General features: G+C 44.3%; 1 protein-coding gene across 1 annotated transcript; it reads left to right on the top strand.

The window, feature by feature from the left end:
- Nucleotides 1-1,685: 1,685 nt before the first annotated feature.
- Nucleotides 1,686-21,486, top strand: LOC146194926 (glutathione S-transferase 4-like). Its single transcript, XM_084597588.1, has 5 exons — nt 1,686-1,940; nt 6,916-6,974; nt 11,586-11,727; nt 15,372-15,542; nt 21,007-21,486. Exons 1-5 carry the CDS (start codon nt 1,800-1,802, stop codon nt 21,142-21,144), a joined length of 651 nt encoding a protein of 216 aa, XP_084453714.1. The 5' UTR covers nt 1,686-1,799; the 3' UTR covers nt 21,145-21,486.
- The last annotated feature ends 4,598 nt before the right edge of the window (nt 21,487-26,084 follow it).

Here is a 26,084-nt window from a genome sequence, read left to right on the forward strand (position 1 = left end):
CGGGGATTACAGCTAACCGTTTCTGGCGTGCCCGAAGAAGAAATAGACGAAAGAGATCTTTCGAGAATGCATTCAAATACAGATGCGGCCATACCCCGCCACATGAATACCATTATTAAGAGAGAGCTTCCAGCACCATAAAAGACAGCTTTATGAGAGCTTAAGTTGGCTGTTCGACGTGCCTGTCGGCAAACTTAGAGCAAAACGCGAAATTTTATAAGTCGAGGTTCAAAATAACAGTGCTGTACATAACTATGCGAGCAATCAAGATCCATCAATGTTTGCTGTAAATTTCACGCTTCTTTAACTGAAATTTAGCCGCATTTCATAGATCACACTGGTCGTGCTCCCTCCAGTAAAAACCGCGTACGTAGAGCACTTGTCAGCCAAGGATAGTATCCTTATTTAAGTCGTATATATTTATAGTCGGTGCGCATAAGTGACGGCGATTCTTTCATGAAGTGAGAAAAAAAAGGTAATATGACGGTGTCAAGACTAGATAGCATTATACGCTGTCTCATTCTTTTCGTTTTTTAGACAGCAGATGTCTTAGATACATTTACGTTATGTGACGTAAAAGGTACCATAAACAAATAAATGAACTATATAAGTTTACAGTATGTAGCAGCATTCTGACCTCGAACTGAACTGCTTAGAATTTGTCTAATAGGCCGGTTTTACATAATGAATAATGATCGTCGACATATGTCTCAACACAGAATAATTGCACAATTGAAACATAGAACTGACTGAAGCAAACGTATTTATTTTTTCTTCATTTCACGTCTCGGTCTATGACGGTTTTCATGTACCTTGGAAAATAACAATTTCTCACTCGCTTGCGAGCCGTTTATGCAGTGTTCAAGTTTCGCACCTCTGCAGAAAAAACGTTTTCCCAAAAACTCAGTTTTCTTTAGCCCCCCCCCCCCCCCCCCCCCTCCATTAGTATACCCCATTCGAAGCGGTATTCGTGAACACCAAGACTGCTCGGGCTATATTTCACACACCTACTTTCGCATTTTGTTTTTTACGTCTACTGGATTTTGAACCAGAATAATATGCATGACGACCTGCCTCAGGGTACTGCTATGTGTAAATTATCTTGTGGTGCATACACTTTACAACCAATTTGTGCATCTATAAATTCCTTGCAGGGTATTTCAAAAGTAGCAGTAAGAATTTCAGTGCCCATTATTCAAAACATTTATGTGAACGTTTTGATCTGCACGCGTCCCCCTGTGTAAGTAAGTTTATTATTAGCAAATAGCGTTTCACACTCATTACATGTCCGCGTAAGCCTGCATGCGGACAGGGCAGTACAATACATATGTCACTTATATACGCGAAAATATAGCGCAAACCTCCGCTTTACAAAACATTTTAAGACACTGCAAGCAGTGAAAAATTATAAAACACAAAATCCTTTGACACACTGGCAGAATTTGAAAAGATTATTCAACCTTTGTGCACACACTAAAGAAGAAGCATAGATTAACTGCTCAATAAAAAATTTCAAAGGCGAACATTGACGAAAAGAAAGTAAGCCTAGCATCTTACGCGCCCTACTAATTCCGAAGCATCCGATGGTCATTTCACGTTGTGCCTTCCTTCGCATTCCGGACCGCTGACGTCATACGGCGGTGATGACACGTGCCGGCAACAGTGACCTCCCGGCGGCATTCATCCGTCCTCCTCTCCACCAGCCGTCGGCAGCCCTGAAGAAAACCTCGTCTCACTTGCGCTCTTCTGCCCGCACGTAGTGGGTCGCAGAAAACCAGGTTCCCGCTCTCGGTTCCACCATGCCTATCGTCCTGTACAACCTCAATGGCAGTCCGCCCTGCGGCTTCATTCGTTCCCTTGCCAAGGAGATCGGAGTCGAGCTCAGCGTCAAGACTTTGGACTTCGCAAAGAAGGAACATCTTTCCGAAGACTTCCTCAAGGTCAGCGTGGCTTCTTTGCCGCAACTTTCGCCTTTCTGTCAATTTCCGTTCAAGCGCATGGACTTGCGAGTGAAGCTGCCATTTCTAACGCTAGTTATCAGGGCGAGCGAAAGAGGGTGTCCGCATACAATTGGGAATTGATCAAGCTGCGTTCTGGTGTAATTATGCCCAATGTGTATATTGACAAATAGTTGGCATCTTGCACATAGTCGTCTGTAGTATTATAGCATGTTTGCTTGCTATTGTTTAGCATGTCTAATTTTCTGGTTAGATATGCTTTATACGGTTGTAGCGATGAATTCTAATTTCACAAATCTTTATTCTTATATTCTTCTCGCCCCTACTACGGGCCCCCAGTATCTCTTCAAAAAAAAAATGAAAAAAAAAAACTTTGCTGTTGCCGCAGGCCAACAGCAGGCGCCACGCTTTTATGTGTAGTGCTCGTGGTGCGCTCTGGACATAAAGCGATACGAAATTTGAAAGCGATTAGTGAATTACAAAGAAAGTGCTTGCACTCCAGTGCTTTTTCATGTTGAACGGCAGGGACACAAGTACCGTTCCTACCGAATGAAAAAAGTTTATAAAATTTTAACTTTATCTTCACCCGCAGGACACTTAGTTCTATAACATGTCTGGTCACGTGTCTGCTTCTAATTTCGTTTTGCGGCAATATCAGCGTAGCCACGTGGTTGTTTTAGAATGACTTAATTTCAGTTTCTGCGGCGCTGGCCCCTGAAAAGAATAAGCTACCTGGTGGCCGGGGTTCTACTTGCCCTGTGTTCTCCAGCTGTGTGTCTATCTAGGGGGCGGTTTCCGGTATATACGCACGACATAAAAGGAAACACCCTCAAGTGTTTACCGACCGAGAGAAGGTGAACAGATAATGTAGATCCGGGACACCCCGATTTCGAGTGCAAGACCATCGCTTCGAAGACCGTTCCTAGCTGCAACTGCAATCTTTTATCTTTAGATGGCGGTGCATAGCTTCGACGTTTCACTTGGCCTTTGCCCTAAATAAATGCCACACGGACAAAGTGCGTGAGATAGACATAAGAAGGGCAGCACTGCTTCCAAGAAGTCAGTGCTTGGATATGATTTTTTCTTGCCTTTATGATAAGCTTAATCTGTACAGCATACTTTGTGTGGGGCCCCAGGTTTTTTCTGGAATGGCTTTTAGTGTAAAAATATTCTATGCTCAATTTCGTAATTTCTTACGCTGAAGTTGGTTGGTGATGTTTACTCTAGAGTAGTAACTAAAGAAACGGCTTCTACTTAAGGAGCCTAGTTACACCCTTAAACCTGAAGGGGCCTTGGTCTTGAGCCCATTAATCAACCTTATGTAACAGATATTATTTGCAAGTCTCCCTTATGGCATTCGCCTAAGCCTATTTAGGATATCAAGCCTCCATAAACCATACTATCATACGGACAAATAAATAACCTGAAAACTTTATGGCTGACATGCCGTTGAGAGCTGAACTTGCCGTTAAATTGTCTGTGCGTTGAAAAATAAACTAAAAGCGTTTCATTCGGTGACACCCCACTTCTACGTTCTTTTCAATGACAAATGTATGCTCGTTCAGCTGTCGTTCGTTCCTTCATTCACTTCAACGTTGACCTCGCACACGCAAGCGCCTCATTCGATTGCGTCCCACTCTTTCAGGCTAGCTTCTTTTATGTTTTGCTCGTTCTGGCAGGTGGTTTTCCTCATGCCGCCAGCTCCTTCCTGCTCGACTCGCGTGCCACGGTTCGCCGCGTGCATCCCTCGGCTGCTGGTCGCCCACCGCGTAAAACAATGATGTCGTAGAGCTACACCGGTGGTGCGTCTACTTGCCCACATTATGGCGGTCAGTGTTCGAATAAGTTGGCATTACGACTCATTTTCTCGCATTATTTCAAGAAAACGGGGGGAGGGGGGGAACAGTGTCTTCCGGTCCAATCTGTTACGTAAACCCCAAACTTTGCAGGTGGTAAAGAGGGGAGAGGAAGGTCGGAAAGAGGTTGGCTGTCATTAAGGTCGGAGGGAGCATTAGGCACAGGAAAATGAAGAGCTGCGAGTCAAGCTGAAAGTGCTGCTGTCAGCCGCAAAAGTTTGCGGGATTTCCAGCGCGTGGCAGAGCGAAGGAAAAGTGCATTGCCGCGCCATCTGCCACAGTTGAGCCCGACTAGGAGACAAAAGAAAATTGCGTCGGAAACAGGCTTTGCGCCCGCCTGTCCATTCCTCGTCATCAAGCATGCCTCATCGCTCGGCTCCCTGCAAAGCGCTTATCAGATTCACTGAAGCAGTCGAGGAGATGTGACTTACGCCGCCGGTATATTTTGGCAGGCGCATTTCGCACTACGCCTTATGCTAAGATGGTGACAGCGATTCAGCGGCAGCAACGAGCGTCAAATACGGATCCGGGGAAGCAAGCGCCGAGACATGCTTAATAGCGAAAGAAGGACAGGCGCGCGAAAAAAATGCTTCAGGCTCAATTTCCGTTAGCTTCGTCATTGGGCGCAATTACGGTAGCTGGCATAGTTTTCAGCCACACCGCCATGCGCTGGAGATCACGCAAAATTTTTGCTGCTGACAGTACGTGTGTTTGTTGCAGTGAACGTGACGCCAAGAGTAGCAAACTATACCTGTTTTGATGCACACACAGCTGCGCATAATTTGTAACGAACGTACGCGTCATAGACGTTGTCACGCGCACGTTTGCGGTCGTTAACAGCGATACTGATACAACTTACTCTTGAAGCCCATGTGTACACAAGCGTCAAGTTCGCAAAGTTAGCCAAGCACCTTCACGGGATTCAATGCCCTAGATAATGACCTAAGGCCGAAGCAGGCAGAACGGATTTCAAGGCAGTTTTTTTTCCATCTTTTTTCCATTTAATGAGATTTTTTTGTATGTATCGTGTAAGGTCACGGGTAAGGTATGATTAGCACGAACAAAATAAAGCCACATCGGCGATTCCGCTACAGTTTGTCTCTTGACGCATAGAGAAATCAGCGAACAGCTCTGTCGACGCTTCTGGCCCTGCCGTGGAGGCACCTAGCCAGGATTCGCGCACCAGGTGTTGCAATTGCAATACTTTTCTGTCCTTCCGGAGAGGACGTTCGGCTTGGCCGTCAAGACTATAGCATTTCACGTTCCGCCTCATGTGCGACCCGGTTCGCTCATTGTCGGCGGTTCTTCGCACACTGACGAGCACACCGAGTGTCGACTGCTGACCGCGGCGGATCCGACGATCGTGTGTTTGGCATCGCAATGGTTTTGTACATCTCGCGCGTACAGCTTGTCAATTCTTAAACAGTACCGCGCGAGCGTCGACTGCCCGGTGCAGCGGCGCCGAGCCGACGCAGAGCGGAAATCGGGAGAGGGAACGAGCTAGGGGGCGTAATCGTGGTGCTTGAGAGAGTGTCGTCTGCTTGCTGTTTTGCGCCATCGGACGCAACTTCTAGCGTTAGGTTTTATGCCCGTGTTCTTCGAGCGCTTGTTCTAACTGCTGTATGCTTGTGGCTTCGATTAGTGCTGACTTGTAAAGTTTCAAATATTGCTTGTCCCTGGTTCCATCTGCGGGTACTGTCTCGAGGAGGTTTCTTTTGGAAGTAATGAAAATGACGATATTTAACGTTCTCGAGAATAATTTGGACAAGGTAACGACTGCAGAGAATTATTGCGCATGCTAGACTTTTTATCGCAAATCTGTATACTTTCAAGATACTATTCGCACTATATGTATACATATTGCGGATGAAAACAAGCAGTGGAAGCTTCTCCGGACACTGATTGTGGCAGGGGTTGCTTCGTAATATTCAGGACAGCCTAGCATACGAGTCTCACTGCAGCAGCAGGAATTGTGGGCATGCCCTTGCCCTCGCTTGCCTTGTCATTTCCTGCGTTTTCCGGCGCAGCAGCGCCGGGCAGTCAGCGCTTGAGCGGTACAGTTAAATAATCGACAGGCTACCCCCCTTTCAGCCGCAAGCACGGGGTAGCCAGGGACGTCTAAAGAGCCCGCTTGCTACGTTGTAGCCGTGGGCACTATCAATATATCAACGTTGGGTTTCTCAAAGCATGGCACAAGTGTTGCAGTGCTACTGCTGTCACATGGCTTGTGACCATCATTAAAAGGCACAACCACATAGTCCCGAATGACTGAAAAGAGGCAGATGGCTGAATTTAAGCGAATATTGCACCGGCTTTGCTACAGTGCTTTTACGTCTCCTACGGATGTGACTTGTCTTGTGCGTGTATGCTAATCATATCTAGATTTGAATTGAGGAGGAGCCCTGCCACATATGTGGCCTCTTCCTCTTTTAACTAAGGCTGCTGCACCTTTCCTTCGAAGACGTTAATTTATACCTTAACGACGCTCCGAAGCAATGACTTCAGTTTGGTCGTTGTCATTTTGTACACCGTGTCCGAATGTAGCTTTCTGCACCCGAGTCTCCTTAGTTACTGCTGTTCTACCCTGATGCCCTTGGAAAAACACGTCTTTACAGAAAGCGCACGGGGCGTTCACTGCCTGTCAGCATGAGTTTGACGAAATTGTTAATTTCCGTTTATTGGTGTTTTGTATAAAGGTAAATAAAAGCTACGTATATTGACGTTAAATGCACCTCAGCGTTTATTCTTTCATGCGTTCAACCTCACCTAGTTTCTGCATTTTCAAAGGAAACACTCTGACGGCCATGCAAGTTGTACCACTCGAAAAAAAAAAACTAAATTTCATTACCATTCTAATAGAAGCTTTGTTTTTGAATGACGCTCCAGCGAAGGGGTGAAATTTCAAATTAAAAGTCCGGCTTTCGTCATTCCATCAGTCAGCCTATACATCGTAATAGATCTGCCATACCCTGCTTCTCCAATAGCGCTGAAGCGTGTACTGCGTACTGCATTACCTTTAACATTACCAGGATATTCAGCTGTTTTCCGTGCTTTGTTTTTGTCTAGATTATTTTCATAATTTTGATTTTTCTCCAATGCAGGTCAACCCGTTCCACAAGGTGCCCACAATCGACGATGATGGCTTCATTGTATATGAGAGGTACGCGTAAATGCATTTTTATTTGCGGCTACTGTGCATCAACGCAGGTCAGTCCAACGCTTTCGCCGGTAATCACTGAGACTAGGCCAGCGTCTAGCATTGGTCTATTGCGATGCGAAGTGGGTTCACGTTTTCTTTAACTTGCTGTATTTATTAAGGCATTTATCTTTATTTATCAGGCGGTTCATGAGACTGATAATTTAGCTCGGCCGGTCAACACATCGCTAAGAAAAGGTTTTTTGTTTTCGTCTATCAAGGTAGCCATCCTATACCTGGGGTGAAGATACATCATTCCAAACTTCATGTTGCAGAATGCTCCTACTGTAAATGGATTGAGTCATTGATTACCAACCGCCGCTATTTTGTAAGCATCCAATGAAATAAGTCGAGCATATTCCAATTGAAGTTGCAAGTGCCACCGAGTTCTGTTCTTATCTTCATAACTTCTCTGGTCACAGAACCGGGAACAAAACTAAATCTGTTCACAGATGATTGCATATTTCCCGCCACAGTTAGATCCACTGACTAACAACTTGTGTAGGAGCAATGACTGCTGTTACAAATGGAAAATGTCGATAAACACTCATATCTGGTTGCATCACCGCATCACACAAACTTCACCTATTGGTCTTTAAATATGCAGGCACTGCAAAGTAACGCTCTTCGCCGAGTAACAGTTTAAGTATTTGCAAGTTATTATGTTCTGAAACGTAAATCGCCCAATATTGGAAATATGGTAGATGTCCGATATTCGAGAAAAAGCTAATCCCTTACAAGATCTTGGTGTGCCTGTGATCTTTGGAACCCACGCGTTCAGTATTTGATATCAGACTTAGAACTAATATAAAGACGTGAGCTTAGATTTATTTTCAACAGGGGTCTATTTCGCCTCTCTGACAAAACATATTTACCCATTTTTCAGTTAAGGCGAAATCAGAAACGCTTATTTTTTTTTTTGTTTCATCCTAAACAACCTAACCCTGATTGACAAGCAACAGCATATAAAGCTATCCACATTCCGAATAACGCGCAATAAGAATTGCAAGCATGTAAAAATATTGTCTTCAAAAAACTGCATAAAGTATTACTGCTGTGTTGAAACAGCGTAAGAATAAAAAAAATGCCCAGCATAATTGTATTTGCAAAGGGGCGCGCGTAATCATCCTCTCTTTGATCTGAATTTCTGAGTTAGCGTTTATGGGTATTCTGGTCATGTAATGGTGTTCCGTTTGATTATGACTGTATTATATTAGTTCACTGTTAAGTGTGCACTTTTGATGCAACCAACCGGTTCCTAGCTTAGTCCTGAATAGTAGTTGCTAGTATCGTAAATAAATAAATGACTTTTGAAACGGCCTTGTAGTTGTTGCAGTATGCACTGTTCCACGCAGCTGGAGTAGAGCAGGACCTGGATTGCATACAGTTTTAAGGACAAACGAAAAGAATGAAAATGTGAGATGTGAATCAGAAGCTAAGACTGTGATTGACAAGCTCAGAGATATCGCCTTCCACGGAGTCGAAACGGGCGCCAGTGTAGGCCGCTGCATGAGTCAGTGCTCTCTGCTTATTTACGTATTTGTGTTGTCTGTGCGTATTTTGTTTCTCTAATTGTATTCGCGGTGCAACTGAATGTTAGCATTTCTTCAGTCAAAATGAGAGATGATTCGCTAGACGCGTAGCTGTTTGGTTTGTGGTTTTTTAATGCCCCAAAGTGACTCAGGCTATGACAGACGCCGTAGGGGAGGGCATCTGGGGTTCTTTAACTTGTGCTGACATCGCAAAGCACACGGCCATTGAAAAGCGGCAGGGATTCAATCCCGCATCCTTGAACACAGCAGTCGAGTGCCCTAACCACTACACCACAACGCCGGGGTAGACGTGTAGCTGTCTAGGCGCTCATTTCTCAGAACTATTTCTGCTGATGTTTACGTTAGCTACGGCACATCGAAGCTGGAAGCTTGCTGTTATAGGGAGGGTATCGAACAAAACTAAATACCGCGTGGCTATAATATTATCACGACTCAAGTCACAGGGAGCCGTGAAGGTACACGTAGCCGAGGACCCGAGAATAAGGTCGGCTTCTAATTCCGATCAGAGTCCAGCACCAGCGTGCTCTCGTGCCAACAACCGCTTCGCCGTCGTCAGCACCAAACACTGCTGTCACGCGGCGCTAGGCACGTGGCAATATCTACATCTGCTCTAAGTAATGCGAATAAGGAATAAGTAGCCAAGTACGCTTTCTAAATTGCACGCTTGATCCTGATTGCTTCTATACCCATGTAATTTCTTAATTTATTTAAAACTTTCTGTCCTCGTACTTCCTATGCAGGCAGCTGGGCACGTATTATATTTGCGGATCATTGGTCCCGTGTAATCACTTCTCAATGCACTTTTCAGCGTAATAAATTCTCGACAAATAATGCAATTGCGCGAGCCACAGTTTATATATTTACACAATGCCGTTGACCTTGATTTTAGTCCAAAAACGGGGGGCAGAAAAATATAAACTTCAATCAATGCAAGGGCAGGCAACCACCGGTCAACACCAAATCCCATATACAGCAAAGAGCGGATCGCAAAATACATGACATTTTCGATGAAGATATCATGATTTAGCACAAGGTGGTGACCTAGAAGACGGTTTCTCGCTTTTTTTTTTCTCTCGTGCCCTTTCCCATGGTCACTCTAACATGTAAAATGAGCTGCCATTGGAACTTCAGACTTTAGGGCAGTTGCCTTTTTATGAAATATAATACTGGATCTAGTTAGGTCATTGAGGTATTCTAAAAGCAAGCTTTGCACTATGGGAGCTGCCACCTGTTGCAAAAATGTGAACATAGCCACGAGCGTGTCTCCTGCGGCTTAGAGTTGTTTCAAGACTTCACTGGCATTACTATCAATACCTTCTTTTCCTGTGGGCTTCCTGTTACGACGACGAAGGTCGCTGAACTCATGAATACCCCACTCGAATACAATTCGGTGGCAGCCTTGAGGGTGGTTGCAAGGTACGCTATCAGTTTCCTAAGCTAGAGCCTTGCACGACGACAGCCGTTGCGGACGACACAGAGGCTCTTGTGTCGCAAGTGGCCGCCTAGCGATCATCACTGAGCCTCACACTTCCCGGACGCGTATATAATTTCGGCGGTGTCTGCTTGCTGTGGCAACCAGTCACATGCACGTGTACTATAGAGATCGCTTTCAGGCTTCCTGCTACCAGCACGTAAACGCAGGCGGAAATGGCATTTTATTTAACGTAGTGCTGGTATCGGTAACACCTGTACTTTCTTCCATTTTCTCGCGTGCCTTGTCAGTGAACGTAATAATCTTGTATTCACCGCTTCCAAAATTAAGCCCGTCATACAGTCTTGTCCATTCGCTGCTCGGAACTGCTTCTTTGTTTTAATATTACATTAGCAATTGGATGTTGTTCGGGGTAAAACACCTCAAGTTCTTTCACAACATTCCATGACTATAGTCTATTGAGCGTGGCATCATAACCATATGACCTCGCGAAGGTGTTTCAAAGCTCGAAGCCCGTCATCGGTTAGGATGATATCACTGCACACTTCCTCAGTCTTCGATGGAGTCGCTACGTAATTTCACCACCACCATTAATTAGTTCCCTTGAAGAAAGAAAATCAGTCAATTTCTCTGCGTTTCCTTTTTTAACACAGAACCTGCACTGAAAAAAAAAAAACCGCTCGAACGAGGAATTAATCGCGGTCCTTCTGTTTGTGGGACGAACGCATACGTTAACACTAATGCAGGACGTCTCATAAGCGCGATGTTTAGAGGCTACGCATAGCGACAGCCACCCTCCGTGGTGGCTCAGTGGTTAGAGCGCTCATCTAGTTAGCTAAGAGACTCATGTTCTATTACGGGTCTGGTAACCGCTTTTTGATACAGATCAACAAGGCACGCATGTATTGTGCAGTCCCAATACGCGCCAAGCGGTGGAAAGTACGGAGTCATCCACTGCGGCCGCTCTGATAGCCTGAATCGGTTTGGGATATTCTTATCTCTCTTACTAAGCTACAACAGGGTGTAAATTAAATGGTCTTAAAAATCGCAGCGAGTTTTATAAACAAAGCTTATAGCGCCAACAATAATTAAGGAAGCGAAAACAATTACCATTTGCCTTAATGGCATGATGCATAACTTGCCTTTGATTCTCTTGTGCACTTCATTCTACACGTAACATAGATGACCGGTAGTCTACAAGGGTCACATATCAGATTTTAAGGAAATGCTGATGTAGCATTTAGTCGTATGTAGTACAGTTTATAGAAAACAGTGAGGAAGTTCGAGGTTAAGCATTAGCCGCAGTTACAGCGAGATGGGTCTCCTCAGAAGTCAGTAGGAGAATCCAGCAGCGCTGTAGCAATGCTAGACGTTCACCAACTCGCCAAGTTGTAAGTTCGGCTCGGGAATCAGTCTTCTGCAGGGAACGTAACAGTAAGTGCTTACAACAGAGATGCCTAACTAGACTTACTAAAAGATTCAATTTCATTTTTTTTTAAACCAGAACTTGTCCGGGCAGTCCTGTAATGCTTCCTTAAAGCTCATGACTCTCTCCCCACTCTGCTTCTAACGTGACAAATATAAATGCAGCAACGCCATCGCCTACTACCTGCTTCGCAAGTATGCGCCGGAGTCCGACCTCTACCCCAACTGTTTGAGGGGCCGCACCCGCATCGACCAGGTGCTCGCCGCAGCTTCCAGCAACATTCAGGCGAACCTCGGCGCCTTTTTCGTAAGTGCACTTTCAATGTTTTCTTTCCTTGATGTCCTTTAGCGTCAGGACATGAGTTTCTCTTAGCAACTATTTCAAGAACCACACTGCAACTGCGGCAGTAATGGCTCCCGGGCCGTTTTGACACGATAACATTAAAGGCTCTGTTCTCAGTGGAGTTCAGTTCAGTTTTATTACTTAAAGGCCCCATTTCTAGGCGCTGTTACAAAAGGGTGGGAATATATTTGAAATGCGAACGAACCGCTATGATACTTAACATTGAAAATCGGTTAAACGCGCTTGAATAATAGACGGCGAAATGATGGCAACAATCTTACCGGGGAGGCCGTTCCATACTGTATACCTGCTTGAAGAGCAAGGCAGAAAAAGTATTAGCGTGCGAATTGCACTCCAGAAAATACAGCATCGGCGTAGTCTTGTGAACGGACATCCCGGGCAGAGGAAAGATGGCAGCTCACACGGTAGAACACTGATTGGTCTGTCTTGTACGATGTCGCTTGACCATAACACATGGTCAATTTTGCCGGAGCTGCCAAATCGGGCTTTTTTTCAGGTGGGAGGGTGAGAGGAATCAGCCTCCAGGACCCATTAGTTTGGAGGCAGTCATGCTGCCCTAGGTCACGCAGACAACTTTCGGCGGTATTGTGGTAGCCTACAGCTTACAACTTTATGCTTCAGAGTATATGATAAATAACATGTATATACATTAAGGGAATAAATATTACGTGAGTAACAAACTTCATGTAGGCGAGCTAAATTTTACAAGGAAACCACTAAAGGGAGCCGTTGAGGAGCCGTTGACACTTTTGCTTCATACCCCTCAAGTGTCCCCTCTTTTTAGTGTATGCCCAGCGCATGGAAGTGAATGAGCATACAAGAACAGAAAGTATTGTACGAGGCACAAGTGATGCTGTTCAATCCAAATGTATGGCTAGCTATAATCTCAGTCGCGTTTAGCACAAGGGGTGAGCTTGCTCACGAAGTCCTCTCCGTAACACAAGTGAACGTATACAAACGGCTACACAACTTGCTACGCAGCCCCTGGTGCAGTACAACTTCAAAGCATTCCGCAGCAATTGTCAACCAGATTCGCCAGGAACCTTCTCATTACTCTCATCTGTTCACTTAAACATCATGAGGTATAAGGCAAAACAGGAAACAGTCAGTGCATAATCCTACCTCCAATGAACATTAAAGGGACTTTGATAAAAGCTCCATGTAATCATTGTTCTGAGAGAATGTCTCTCGCGTGGCATTTCGTCGCTTATTCAGTTGTGTCTGGTTGCAATATACAAAATATATCCAGGAGAAATTGTTTTAAAATTTTTGCCACTGGCCAATGCAGTCTCAGCGACGTCCTTACAGAAAGGGTGGTCCGTCACATTGTAGAAGTCAGTGGCGGTGTGACCGTGCCGCTTTTATCCTCACATAAAGTTGTTATCCGAGTCCATATTTTACTTTAAATCAGCTGATTCGTCGAATTTGTATTTCTTTTGCTATTTATTTTCTACCGAAGAAAGCCTCGGTCCTCCTACGATAATAGTAGAGTCGGGGTTTGAACACTCCGAACGATGGCAGACATGAGATAAGATACCAGTAGAAAATAGGCAAATGGCGCATGGAAACGCTTCTGCAGTGACTTGCTCAAGTCATGTACACGTCTCTTTACCTCCGAGGCTAATGTGCGGAGCAGTGTCTTACGGGCTTTGTTGCTACAGCTGCAGATATTACTGGCGGCCATAGCATTTTAGACTGTTGTTTGAAAACCGAAACCCCTGTCAATGGTACGCAGCCCAAACAATTCTCTTGAGTCCAGCAGCATGCCTCATTTTTCAGATCATCAGCAACCATACCCTGTCGAAGTGGGAGCACCTCTTCTACCCAATGCTCCGAAGCTTTGCATTGGCAGATATGCTAAGAAGGCCGCTACTCAGTATATAACTAAACTTCATTGGACTACATACTTCCTATGGTGCTGTACGTATATATTTAGTGACCAAATAGGGAGTATTGTTCTCGCTGCTGATCCCCACACCCAAAAAACTAAGAACAAAATTTGTTGAGGCCGAGCCTGGATCCGCATTTAAGTGTATGATGCGACAGAGTTGATTGCGCTCTTCGGCAGCTCTAATTGCGGACTCTTGTTCTCGTACATTCCCCGTATAGGGCACCGACGAATGCAAACGTTCCTGCTTTGCCTATGGCTGCAATGTATGTCTCACTGCCCTTTTTCGTTAGTTAAGGTTTCTTTTAATCTGCCTCTAGTTTAACCACTAGCCTAGTCTTATGTAAATACTCTGACTTAGCCCCTTTCTCTACATAACCATGCGTAAAAAAATACCACTATGAAAAAAGTGCATACGTGAACTAGGGGATGTCTGACCATCCTATATCCTCTTTTCAGCTCAATTCATTTTCTCTATAGAGTCCCGTGACCAAATTACGTTTGAGGTGTGCTATGACCTAGCGATAAGATAGTTACTCGATGTTGTAATCACTGTATTCAAGAGCGCCGCTTCTAGTATGACGTCAAAGTTTTAACAAACCGAATTTCCTCTATACTCCATCGACGCAGGCGACGCCATGTTTTCCAATGAACCAGAAGCTGGACGCTGCAAGTTTAATCATGTCTGCGCATAATGAATACCTGAGCCTTGCATCTGAGTTTTAAAGCTTTCAGATATTGAATTATTCTTAATCTGGCAAGTAGAATTTTCTGTCGCTTTTAGAAGCTGAAAGCAAAGGAGCGAGAATAACCGGCATTAGAAAGCGTACATTTCGCTGTCAAATCGACCCGTGCGAGTCATACGCCCGCTCGTTACACTCGCCGTCGCAGAGTGTGTACATTGCCATCCGTCCTACACCTGGTCGAGATAATCATCTCTTGTTTCGGGCCTATACCATTCTTATATGGTTCGAAATTATGACTGTGTGGAACAAAATATTTGAAACGTGCTTTCGTATCCTAAACGTTTGTCCTCTGCGTGCTCTGTTAAACTTTATAGAAGTTCTTGCTCTTTACCAATTTAATTTATAAACCGCGCCGGGGTGGCGCAGTGGTTACGCGCTCGACTACTGTTCCCAAGGACGCGGGATCGAATCTTGGCCTCGGCGGCCGCTTTTCAGTGGCGGCGAAAAGCAAGGGGTCCGTGTGCTGTGCGATGTCAATGCACGTTAAAGAACCCCAGGTGGTCAAATTCCCGGAGCTCTCCACTACGGAGTCTCTAATAGCCTGAGTCACTTTGGGACGTTAAACCCCCAACCCAACCCAATTTATTTCATAGTAATTGATATATTCCATAATAACGTCTGCCTGCTTAGCAGAGTTAGTGTTTGGCATCAAAGTACTGAGCTGTAAGAGTGCAGCTCGGTTATGAATTTTTTGTTACATAATTCTTCGCAGAATGTTTTTATTTCTCTTTTAGAATTTCCTGCAACAACTAGCCGATCTAAGAAGCTATATTTAGACGCCAGATGTAATCATCTTTTGCTTCATATTCGAAAACGCGGACGAAATCACGCGTTTATTTTGATTACCTTTCTTCCCATGGGCTGCTTCAGAGTTTTTACGACCATTGTCACTTCGGACACAAAATCAAGAAGTCAATTCGTTCGCTCACTGCCTTATCGGCGTTTACACGCAGCGGCCGCGTTTCTTCAACCACACCAAGCCGACGGATGAAGAGGTAAGCGCCTTCGAGCAGAACGTGTGCAAGGGGCTAGAAAACCTCATCGGCGACAAAAAGTTTGCTGTCGGCGACAAGATCACCCTTGCCGACCTCTGCCTCATCGGCCACGTCACCCTCGTTATTGAGGTGAGTTATTGGTTCAGCTCTTCTGTTCTTTCAGGTCGCATAGTAGAACCCACAGAAGCACTGCCTGGTTGGCAACAGGTCGCCGGAACAAATGTATCTAAAGGCAAAATAATAATTGAGAATAGTCGCATAATAAGTATTATTGAAACGTATAGTATGGCTTGCTACGATATGATAACGCACTGCATCCTATGGCAAAGCGTGCTATGATATTGTTTAGAGTATTAATAATTATAACAGTAACCAAAAGTAGAGGTACACAGGCAACTCGGTAGACTGTAGAACAAAGGCTGCACTAGCAACCGTTTATTTATGAGGTTAAGAGGCACTCATTCACATCACCATTGCACAATCACTAGCATAATTGACCACTGCCTTGGATCAAATGTATTTCTTTCCTAAGACTGCATTGAACATTTTTGTTCTATAGGTATATCGGAGTGCCCTTTATATCAGTTTAGAAAAGCTTAGCTAGTAATCAATGCAAACCCGGAAATGGCAAAAATTACGAGGAGTTTACTCTTCTGCATAGAAGTACGTGATGGTTCCTTTTAGCCGCCTCTTCACGCCACGAATTTGAGAACGAAATATTCACTACTTAATGTACAATCCAGACTTTCGCTCCGCTCCATCTCAAAGACCTTGAAACAGGACTAAAATTAAACCATGCGCACACCCAACACTAACAATGTATGGATGGATGATCATATGTGAAAAAGGGAAGGCGCAGTGTCTGCCACGTTTTTGGGTGGAACCGTGAACTCCACCATTGGGAAGAGAGGAAGGACGGAGTGAAAAAAAGGAACCTGTAATCACGGGCTATTTTATAATTTTTACCACTTAAGCCTTGTGAAACGAAGTATAATAAAACTTTCGCTCGTTATAAAATGTTTAGGTAGGGCAAACATTCGCCTCTGGTTAGCATGTAGTCGCTAGCCACAGATTAGGAAGTGTTTAGCATCTTTAGGCCCCGCCGCAGTGGTACAGTCGTTAAGATGCCCGACTACTCTGCTGTAGTACCCAGGTTCGATACCGACCGCCGGTGGCCGTGTTTCGATGGAGGCTAAACGAAGCCTCAGTTCGCAGGGCGAGCCAGCGTTTCGACAAGTAGACTTGTCTTCGTCTGGACAGAGCGATCATCACTGGCGGATGCCGAAAAACGATTTTGCTTCCGAAGAAAAAAAAGCTGGGGAGGGGGAGGGTGGTTTAAAGAAGGTTAAGGAGTGAAAAAAAAAATGTTGCTTCAGTATGTATTTCTCGACCATGGAACCATTGATCTTGTGGCCTGCAAAAGAAATAAAAACTGCAGTACAAGGAAGAACTACACTGTGTGTGTGTGTGTGTGGGGGGGGGGGGGTGATTAGTTAGCACCTAATACAGGTTCGGTGCAGAGCCACCTTTCTTGAAAAGAGACAAGAATTCCAAAGGGTCCTGATAACGAGTATGTCTGCGGGGAAAAAAATTCTGAAAAGCTTTCCCCAAAGGGGCCATAAAGACAAAGAAACAGAATAACAGGAGAGTGAACCACACCTGCATTGCAAAAAAAGTTCAGGGGCGAACTAAAGTAGGAAGTGATAAGGGAACATGTTCAATGAAACGCCTGCAGCTTAAGCTATTGCGTGCTGTGAATAAACTAGTATTAACGCTACATATGGGACTGTTTTCCCAAATATATATATATGGTGCAGAGGGAATATAATTAGGGATTCCAACGTTCCTTTCGAGATATTATTTCCTGCTGGTTCTAAGGTGCTAAATTTATGTACTAGATACAGTGCCTCTCTATATAATAGATATGCCTCTCTATGTAAATAGCAGCGAGATATAAATTTACCTATCCAAGGAAACTCGTCATTGTATTACTGATAGAGAATGAGATCGCTGCAGATAGCAAACTGGGTCGAATTTGCCCTTCCAGTGCAGAAAGCGGTGATGGGAGTCGATGCTCGATAGTACCGGAATTATGGGCAGCATTCGTGAAGCTAGCTCGTGAAATACTCGAAGCCTTTTTGCTTGCAAAGAAAGGGGAGGAATGTTGCAGTCGCAGTCGAGTTGCACTTATAAGAAAGGAAGTTGTCTTCATGGAAGTTAGTTTTATTTTTCCATGGCCTGGTAAGAAAAAGCCACGTTTGCTTTCAAAGAATGATATTCAGTGCCGCTGAGTGCCTTGGTTTATTCTGCACTGCCGGTGTCCTAGTCGTTTGTTTTTTTTTCTCCGCTAATATTTAAATGGCTGCCCTTTCTGTGATCGCTTGATACGGCGAATATTTTCTGCATTGAGATTCAGCAATGGATGCTTTCAGATAGCCCTCAAAGGTAAACAGTGAACTTGCATGATTCCAAGTACAAAAGCAATAAATTTGATTTTTTTTAGAGGCGGTTGAGTATGCTGGTAGTTTTTTAATTGTTTCATATGTGACTGTCCAGTATTTCATTTTTAACTTTATCTGCTAAATATTGTTCTCGCTAGCCAAGCTTGTTAAATTATTGTTGGTTGTTGATCCTGTCTACTTCACTGTTCCTGTGTGCGTCTTTGTTTGTCCCGGGCTCTTTTACTAAATGTGCACAAAATAGCCTCGCAACGTATTTTACAATGTTTTGATGGATCGTATGAGGTTGGACGTTCCTGAGCAATACGGGCCATGAAGGATTGTGCAGTGGGAGACTTCTGATTATTTTATTCTTCTGAAGTTTTTTAACATCCCACAGGAAACAGTGCATGAGTTTTTACTAGCATCAAAAAACGGCTGTTCGTTGAGAATACACCCCCTTGCTGCGCTCAACACTGGCCGCTCTAATCACTGAGCACTGCGGGGAACGGAGATGCGGGCTGGCATACTGCCAGTATCTTGCTTAGGGTGAAGGAAAGTGGAATAATATGGAAGGTGGTCTGGTTGTATTGAATTTATTTCCTAAAAATAGCCCCGTTATCTGTCCACAGAGCGTGGTACATTCACCCTCAAAGCCCCGCCTTAATAGACAGAAAACTGTTTGGACAACACTGGCATGACATAAAAAAATATTTCAGATTTTACCAAGAAATGTATAACGATACGTAGTTTTTGAAAATATATGCATATGAGAAAATAATTTTGCCTCAAGATTGAACCGGCTTTTAGCAATGAAATTTTTGTTGCACATGGTTGGGGACTGCTTTATACACATGCGCCCCTGACCGTGAGCTCTGTTCTTGAAACTGTCTGAATGTTGTTTTGCTTATACGATTGCATTCATGACACTGTGACGGAAGGTACACCATCTCACTTATTTAACCCGAATGCACGAGCGTCGACCACCGAGTCGATAAGCGTCGTACGACGAACACAGCGGTGAAATGAGCGAGAATACGAGCGTGCGCGCAATGAGCACTCCGGTGCAGCTGTCCTCTGCCAGGCTGTTACGGGAACCGGATCCAACCTCACCTGCTTTTTTGTGAGTTATCGCTTTTCCTTCGGTTTTCTGGATGTCGCTGGGAAAAGATTAGAAAAAGCTAAGTGGTACCGCCTGCTTTCCTGTATGAGAGGAAGGTGTGAACTGATAAGCAAAGCAATTCCATCAGACCCGTCGCAAAAAGAAACGGGAGGTTGATACGCATGTTGTATAATCAGGGGCGCATATCGCATTACATCCAGCGCTAGTGCTACCACCTGACCGCTTATTTATAACATGGTGGAAGCGTTCAGAAAAGAAAAAGTATGACGATAACCGGGCACAAAAGAAGCAGAGGTGAGGTCCTGTTTCCAGAGCAGCCTGGCAGAGGACAGCTGCACCGGAGTGGAGATTGCGCGCACGCGCGCATTCTCGCTCATTGCTCCGCTGCGCTCCGTCATAAGGCGCTTATCGACTCGATGGTCGAAGCTCGGGCGGTCGGGTTAAAAAAGTGCGAGGGTGTACATGCATATACGTCACAAGGTGTACTGAGAAAATTAAACATTCGCATCCTCTCCTAGATTGTATCTCAGCTTGTGTCTAACCTTGCAGCATAACGTCATGTGTGAATTGCAACAGAGAACATTCAAACAAGACATCACATTTCTATAGCTCTTACCTAATAGACTGTAAATAAGAAATGACTTTCTTTTTATGTAGTCATGAAAGATTACGAATTCATGGCTACTTGCATCTCCAGAGCAAGTAGCTCTCTAAAATTCGGATTTACTATTTCGAACCAAGGAGAAAATTTGAACGTGGGCAAAGAAATCTCTTTCACTGTAAGTGGCCCGTTAGCCGTACACCCCTGGAAGTAAAAATGAAATTCTAATTTGGCCGCACCTGTAATGAAGCAATGGCTTTTGATGTCGCTCAACCACCGTTTGTCGCAAACAGAGAGGCCGACTTGAGGAGAAAAGGGGTGAAACGAATCACTGCACTTTCGACTGCATGCTAGGGGCGATATATAGACACAATCGATAGCGTTTGTTCATTGCGATGGTTTAGAGGCTGTGTGACCGCCTCATACCGCTCAGCAGGCGGCAACAACAAATTATAGTGCGGTAGCATTTAGGGAGAAGTTAAAGCCACAAATTAGCGCAACCAAGTAGCGATGCTACTTAGGTTTATTATTAATAAACAATAATCAGGTCTACCAATTAATACCATTGGTTAGCAACAACGAAAAATGTTTATATGGCAGTGCGCACTTTAATTGCTGCTCTCAGTGTTTACCATTCCTTCGGTTGTGATGATGAGTGCCACGTAGCCATGAACTGGGTCTGTTTTCACTTGACTTTAGTTTTGCTCGCATTGTCCAAAAATTTGATTCTTGCTCAAAATACTAGCTTCCGGCGCCTGGCACACTTCTTTCACGGTGATCGGTATGTATTTATCCAACCCAACTTTAACGATGATGTTGTGCCGTTTGAGAACGTTTCTCCAGTTAAGGCGATTTTTTTGCAACCCGCTGCTATAGTGGCGTTGACTGTCATCATTGGCCAATGTTATCTACTGTGCCAGAGCTTTAACAAGATAAATTGTATGAATTAGGTGTACTGTGGGGCTCTTTCTCTGTGGTTTAATTCATACCACGCCCAGTGCAGAGTACGGCTTAGTCAAGTTCAACTGCAGATAATTTTCACTTAAACCACGGGTGATTTGTGCATTGTAGTGCCGCCAAACTATTGGGTGTTTTTTTTTTTTTCATTTCTTGATTTTCAGTCGCAAAGCCTGCTTTTATTACCTACGCTGCAAGGTGAAAGCCTGGTGTAGATTTGCTCGTATACGTCCTACGTGATTACAAAACTCCGGCGCTTCGTTGCATCCGATTGATTTCTTTCAAGCTCGCTTGAAGTGATAAATCGGAGGAGTATATAGTGCTTCTTTCTTCGCATAAGTTTGGTAGTAGTTCATTCACGATTTATGAATGCATATTTGTTTTATTTAGTGCTTGTAAACTTACATCAAATATCATCTTCCTGTGAAATAAGCGAACGTGCATCATCTCATGATTCTTTTTTTTTTTTTGCAGTTTGGTTACGTCGACAAAGCCAAGTATCCGAAGCTAAGCGGGTACTACGAGCTCGTCAAATCCGAGCTGCCTTACTTCGATGAGGTATACGGGCCTGCCGTGTCTGCACTAAAGGAGGCTTTGGCTAAGCTTAAGTAGTTTCATAATTACAGTTCTCCCCTTCCTGCAGCATCCTGCACAAAGAATAAAATATAAGAAGCCAAAGCAATAAAGATACTTGTTCCATCTACAACCAGTAATTGAAAGCCTATGTTCTGTTGGTATAAACGGTCTTTACTTATTCTAACAAATTCTAATGATCGCTTAGTAATATTTAAGCAAACCCAGTGCTCTGTTAATGCTGACTAGCGAAGAAGTGCGCCTACTACTCACTGTTGCACTGCGCGGTGTCCTTGCTACGACGTTTTGACTTTTTTTTTCTTCAACGCTGAAGACCATCCGAATGGAAACGAGCAATCCAATAGACCTCTTTCAGAAATTCGTCGTTGTTGCGTTTATCATTATGGCAGACTGAGGAAGGAAGTGGCTCACCAGTGACGTTGATTCGAAGCAGTTGTGGCACACACATTATGCATCTAAATTCTTGCCGGGAATGCCCTGTAATGCCGGCGTACCCAGCGATTGAAAAAACGGCACTCAAAGCAGTTGCAGTGCCTCTTGATGCTCGATATAATATTCGGTGAATGTGAGTTAACTGATTGCAATGAAACGTTAGGAACACAACAATATTCTCTAAGTCGCGAGAGACATTTAGTTGGTGTCACCACTCGATCTGCATATATGGCTCATTCACCTTTCATGCCACGCCTTCCGAGGTATTGACTCTCTGTTCCTGGAATGTTACACCAGTTCTCACTGGCATGCGTTAAACAAGCCTTGGTGTATTATATGCGTGCCTATAATACATACAGTATGACCACATAAAGAAGGTATACGTTAATAACCGATGAACACAGCAGACTTTGACAGCAACCTGTGTGGCAGCAGAGAGCTGCAGGAAGGTAAGCAGGCACCTATATCTTAACCACATCCCCAATCCACTCTACATGAGTGCACATCAACCCACAAAGTAACCGCTCAATCAGTCCGAGTATTCTCTTAACCTGGTGACCAAAAATGTCGCATGCGATCTACTCACCCCTCGCGCTTCTGGGCCCACCCGGTTCACAAGAAACACAGAGTAGAAATTCTTCCCTTAAAAGTTTGCGGGGGCCAAAAAAATCACAGAACTGCACACATAGTGCTGAATTGGGGACATTGAACGCGCAGCTGCCTTAAAGTCGAATGGTTGTTATATGCTTTTATTTATTCACGCGTTATTCCTCCAGGTGTTAGTCGTTCGTCATAATTTGAAGCTACTAGATGCGCACGAAGCATCCCCTGCTCAAACGCGCCATTCCTTGATAATCCAGCAGTCGGTCTGGCTCAGGCAGCCAGGCTCAGGCACTGAAAACATTACGGCGACACAGCTCCCTTCAACGAGGCCAAGCTAGAGGCCGTGCAGCTGTGTCACTGGAGAGCAGCTATAACAACGGGAAGGAGTCGAAAAAGATAAGTCTTACAGACCAACACCTATCTGTGACGTAAGCACGATGCGGTGGCGCTTCATTCGCCAGGCTGGGCCGACCGGGGTGAAAAGTAGGGTTAGCGCCCTTAGGAATACGTGGAGCCGTAAGATTTGAAAGTAGTTGTCTCATTTCACAGGGCACGTATGTCTTTATTAGCACAGAGCAATCGTGAAAGTATGAAATCTCATTACCGAGGCGAAGTGTCTTTAAAATACCGCGAAACGTAGGAGTGAGCGAGTTGGGAGGGCGACGTATAAAAGCACATGCAAACACAACTTACGCAACATTTTTCTCTGTTCAGCAGCGTTGTACCCTTCTAATTTTTTGGTGAATGCCTTGTATCACGCCCCGACATCATGTTGCATGGGACACTAAATTCCATTGCAAGTACTGCAAGTCTGGCGACTTGCGAGACCGTTCACGGTACAATAAACTGACCGCGCACAGTTGCACACGACCATGCACCACCGGCGCTGTCGCTAGCAGCAGCTCCGGAACTGGAGGCGGCCGGGGTGGGTATCGCCAGACCAGTTTTCCTCATGATGCAGACTCTGCGGCAAACCAGGACACTTCCTACACATCCTTCTTACATGCCCCACATTTCCTCATCCCCCATCACCGAACGTCGCAGAGTCCTACTGGAAGTCTCTCATGAAGAGCACTTCAAGTCAAGACCAACCGAAGATTATCTCCAGTGCTATGAGGAGGATTGCTCTTCAAGGACTTTCTTTTGCCTTATAAGGGTGTCTGCCGTGTAGTAAGGGAGCACCCAAGTGCCATGCAAGGGGCTTCGCTCCCACTGTTTGTTCAATGGCAATAAAATGTTTCTACCACCACCACCTCTCGTCTGCTGCAATGCGCGAATCTCGTTCGCTTCACATTGTTATATGGCATTTGACAACTTCTTTTTAAATGTAATTCTGCCTAGGATTTATCACTTGAGAGACAGTATTATCAAGCTAATTTACCCCATGCGGCAGCATATCAGACTGTGAACCAAAGTGCGCGATTTGCAACATGAGCATTTTGGGGGTGTCCGGATGCACAACATAGATTATTCGGGGAGTTTTAAACGTAGGCCCCCTCCCCAATAACGCAGCATACTTCAAAGCGCTGGCCAATGTTTATTGATCGGCCACCGCAATTTTGATGCCCTGCGAAAACAGAAAAATGTTGCAGTAAGTTGTTGTGTTTACTTATGCTTTTATGGGTCGCCCTCCCAACTCACACCCCCGTACGCTTCGCGACGTTTTAAAAATACTTCGACTCCGTAATGACTCAATACACTATACCAATACAGTACCAACAAGCCCAAAAAACCACGCTCCGTAATGACATTTCAAACTTTCAAGATCTGTTCTAGGATGTTCAAGGTTACTCTGGACCGAATAAGGGCACCAGAGGTGCCCTGTGAAATGAGAACACTGCTTAGAAATCTTTCGGTTCTATGTATTCCTAAGAGCGCTAAACCTACTTTTCACTCCCCAGTTGTTTGTAAACACTGTGTTGGTCTATAGGACGGCCACGATGCTTGGTCAAAGGAATACTCAGGCATGCATAATGCAATTTTGCGCACATGGAATTCCATTTCTATCAATAATATGAAACACTTCCTTTCTGGACGCATGTTTTCCCGTGGAGTTTTTGGAGCTGTTTCTTCTCTTAGCTGTCACACACAAAACAGAAAAGTTGCAGAACGAAATCACTGAGATGAATCACTTATGAATGATCACTTAAATGAATGAAAGACGAGCTATTCTCCCACAACATTTCATTCGTACCGATTAGGGAGATTAGCCATTAAACACTGCTAGTCTCCTTTTAATTATAGACCCAACTCTATTTTGGGCATGTGCAATCATACTTTAGTAGAAACTGCAATTGCTGCGAACGGATGCTGTCTGCCGGGAAACGTTATAACCCCGTTTATCATCGGAAAAAATAGGTTATTTTCGAGATTCGGCAGAAAATGGCAGTGCGCGCATATTATGCACTCCTCGCATGCCGATGCGGCTTCCTTTCCCAGCCGCATGCAGGCAGCTACACTGCAAACCACGCCTCTCCTATTGCTGGCGGTGACTATATGATGTTTTGGGGAAGGGATATTGGTCGCGTATTATATTGGCCATCTTTGTGGTATCCCTGTTGGCAACCAGGGAGTGGAGGAGAGGGATTTAGGGGAAGGGGTGGAAGGGAGGGAGCTGGCTAATTTCGCCCTGTATTGCCGTTCGCCGAAAACTGCAGCAACGGAAGTGCCAGGTGCATCACTCAAAAATAAATCGTAACCTTACGTTTCTGTTTTAGTATGAAACAAATTAAGGAAACCGAAATGAATTATTATTAAAATACTTTTATCGATTAAAATTACTTACTTTAAAAAGCGTAATACATCGGTCGCGTCTGTCGCGCCATCTTTGCGGCATTGAATAAGTGAACTTGAAAAATTTCCGTGGCTTAAATCCGTTAAAAAAAAGTTTAAAGCATGTTAAAAGAACGCAACCTAAAGGTAACATACACTCACTAAAGACAAGAATTGATTACGGTGTAGGTAATTTTATAGTGTAATCGTTGTCATAGCGTCACATTCTGGCTGCGTTCGCGGCTGGTTTTGCTGCTGTTAAAAGCTTGGTAATATGCAAATTAACGGGGAAGAAACACCAGAAAATATGGTCGTAATGTTTTTATGTTTAAAATAAAAATAAATAAAATAAAAATTGTACCTACAGGAATCGAACACATGGCTTTAAATCAGGTACATAGTGTGCATCACAGAAGTAACGGGTAGTGCGATCTTTAAATGCGCTCTTATTCGTTTTGATTCAACGTGTTAAAGATGGCGCGACGGATGCAACTGGCATGGTCAGGGGATTACTGCAAGCAATATTAACCCAGAAAACTATTTTACTGCGTATGCATTTTAGTTTATGCACTTCAAAGCATACTAAAAAAAACGTAGCTTTATTGGCTAACTTTTTGTAGTGTTTTATTTTTAGTGACGCCACCTGGCACTTCCACTGCTGCAGTTTATGGCAATACGCGACGTCGCCTTCTGTCACACGTGGCGCTTTAGGCCCATGATTGTTCTTAGCAGTGCTTGCGTCGCTAGGCAAATTTGTGACAGGCGAGCGCGTTTTACAAGTACAAAGAACAGCAATAATAAGGACTGAGAAAATCGCGGCGCTCGATAACCTTGACAGCTATTTCACAATTCATATACGTAGGAATGTCGACAAGCGCATAGGAGCACAGAAGACAGCAGGCAAAATAAAATTAAACACAATTTTTTTTTTCCACGTCAGTGGGACACCAATTATTTAGAGGATGGCTCTTGTGAAGACCGATGATAAACTGCTATTTCGGCATCGTTAAGCTGCTTCCTAATCATCTGCGTTTATAGTCTGGTCTACGTTTTTCTCATCTGTTCATCTAAATCTTTATTTATACAATTGTCTTTGACGGTTTGAGAAATTAATCGTTAACCAGAAGTTGGGTTTACCAGCTATTCCTGTT

Source organism: Amblyomma maculatum, chromosome 3, assembly GCF_055883805.1.
Source record: "Amblyomma maculatum isolate TAMU_Amacu chromosome 3, ASM5588380v1, whole genome shotgun sequence".
In the NCBI taxonomy this organism is placed as follows: domain Eukaryota; kingdom Metazoa; phylum Arthropoda; class Arachnida; order Ixodida; family Ixodidae; genus Amblyomma; species Amblyomma maculatum.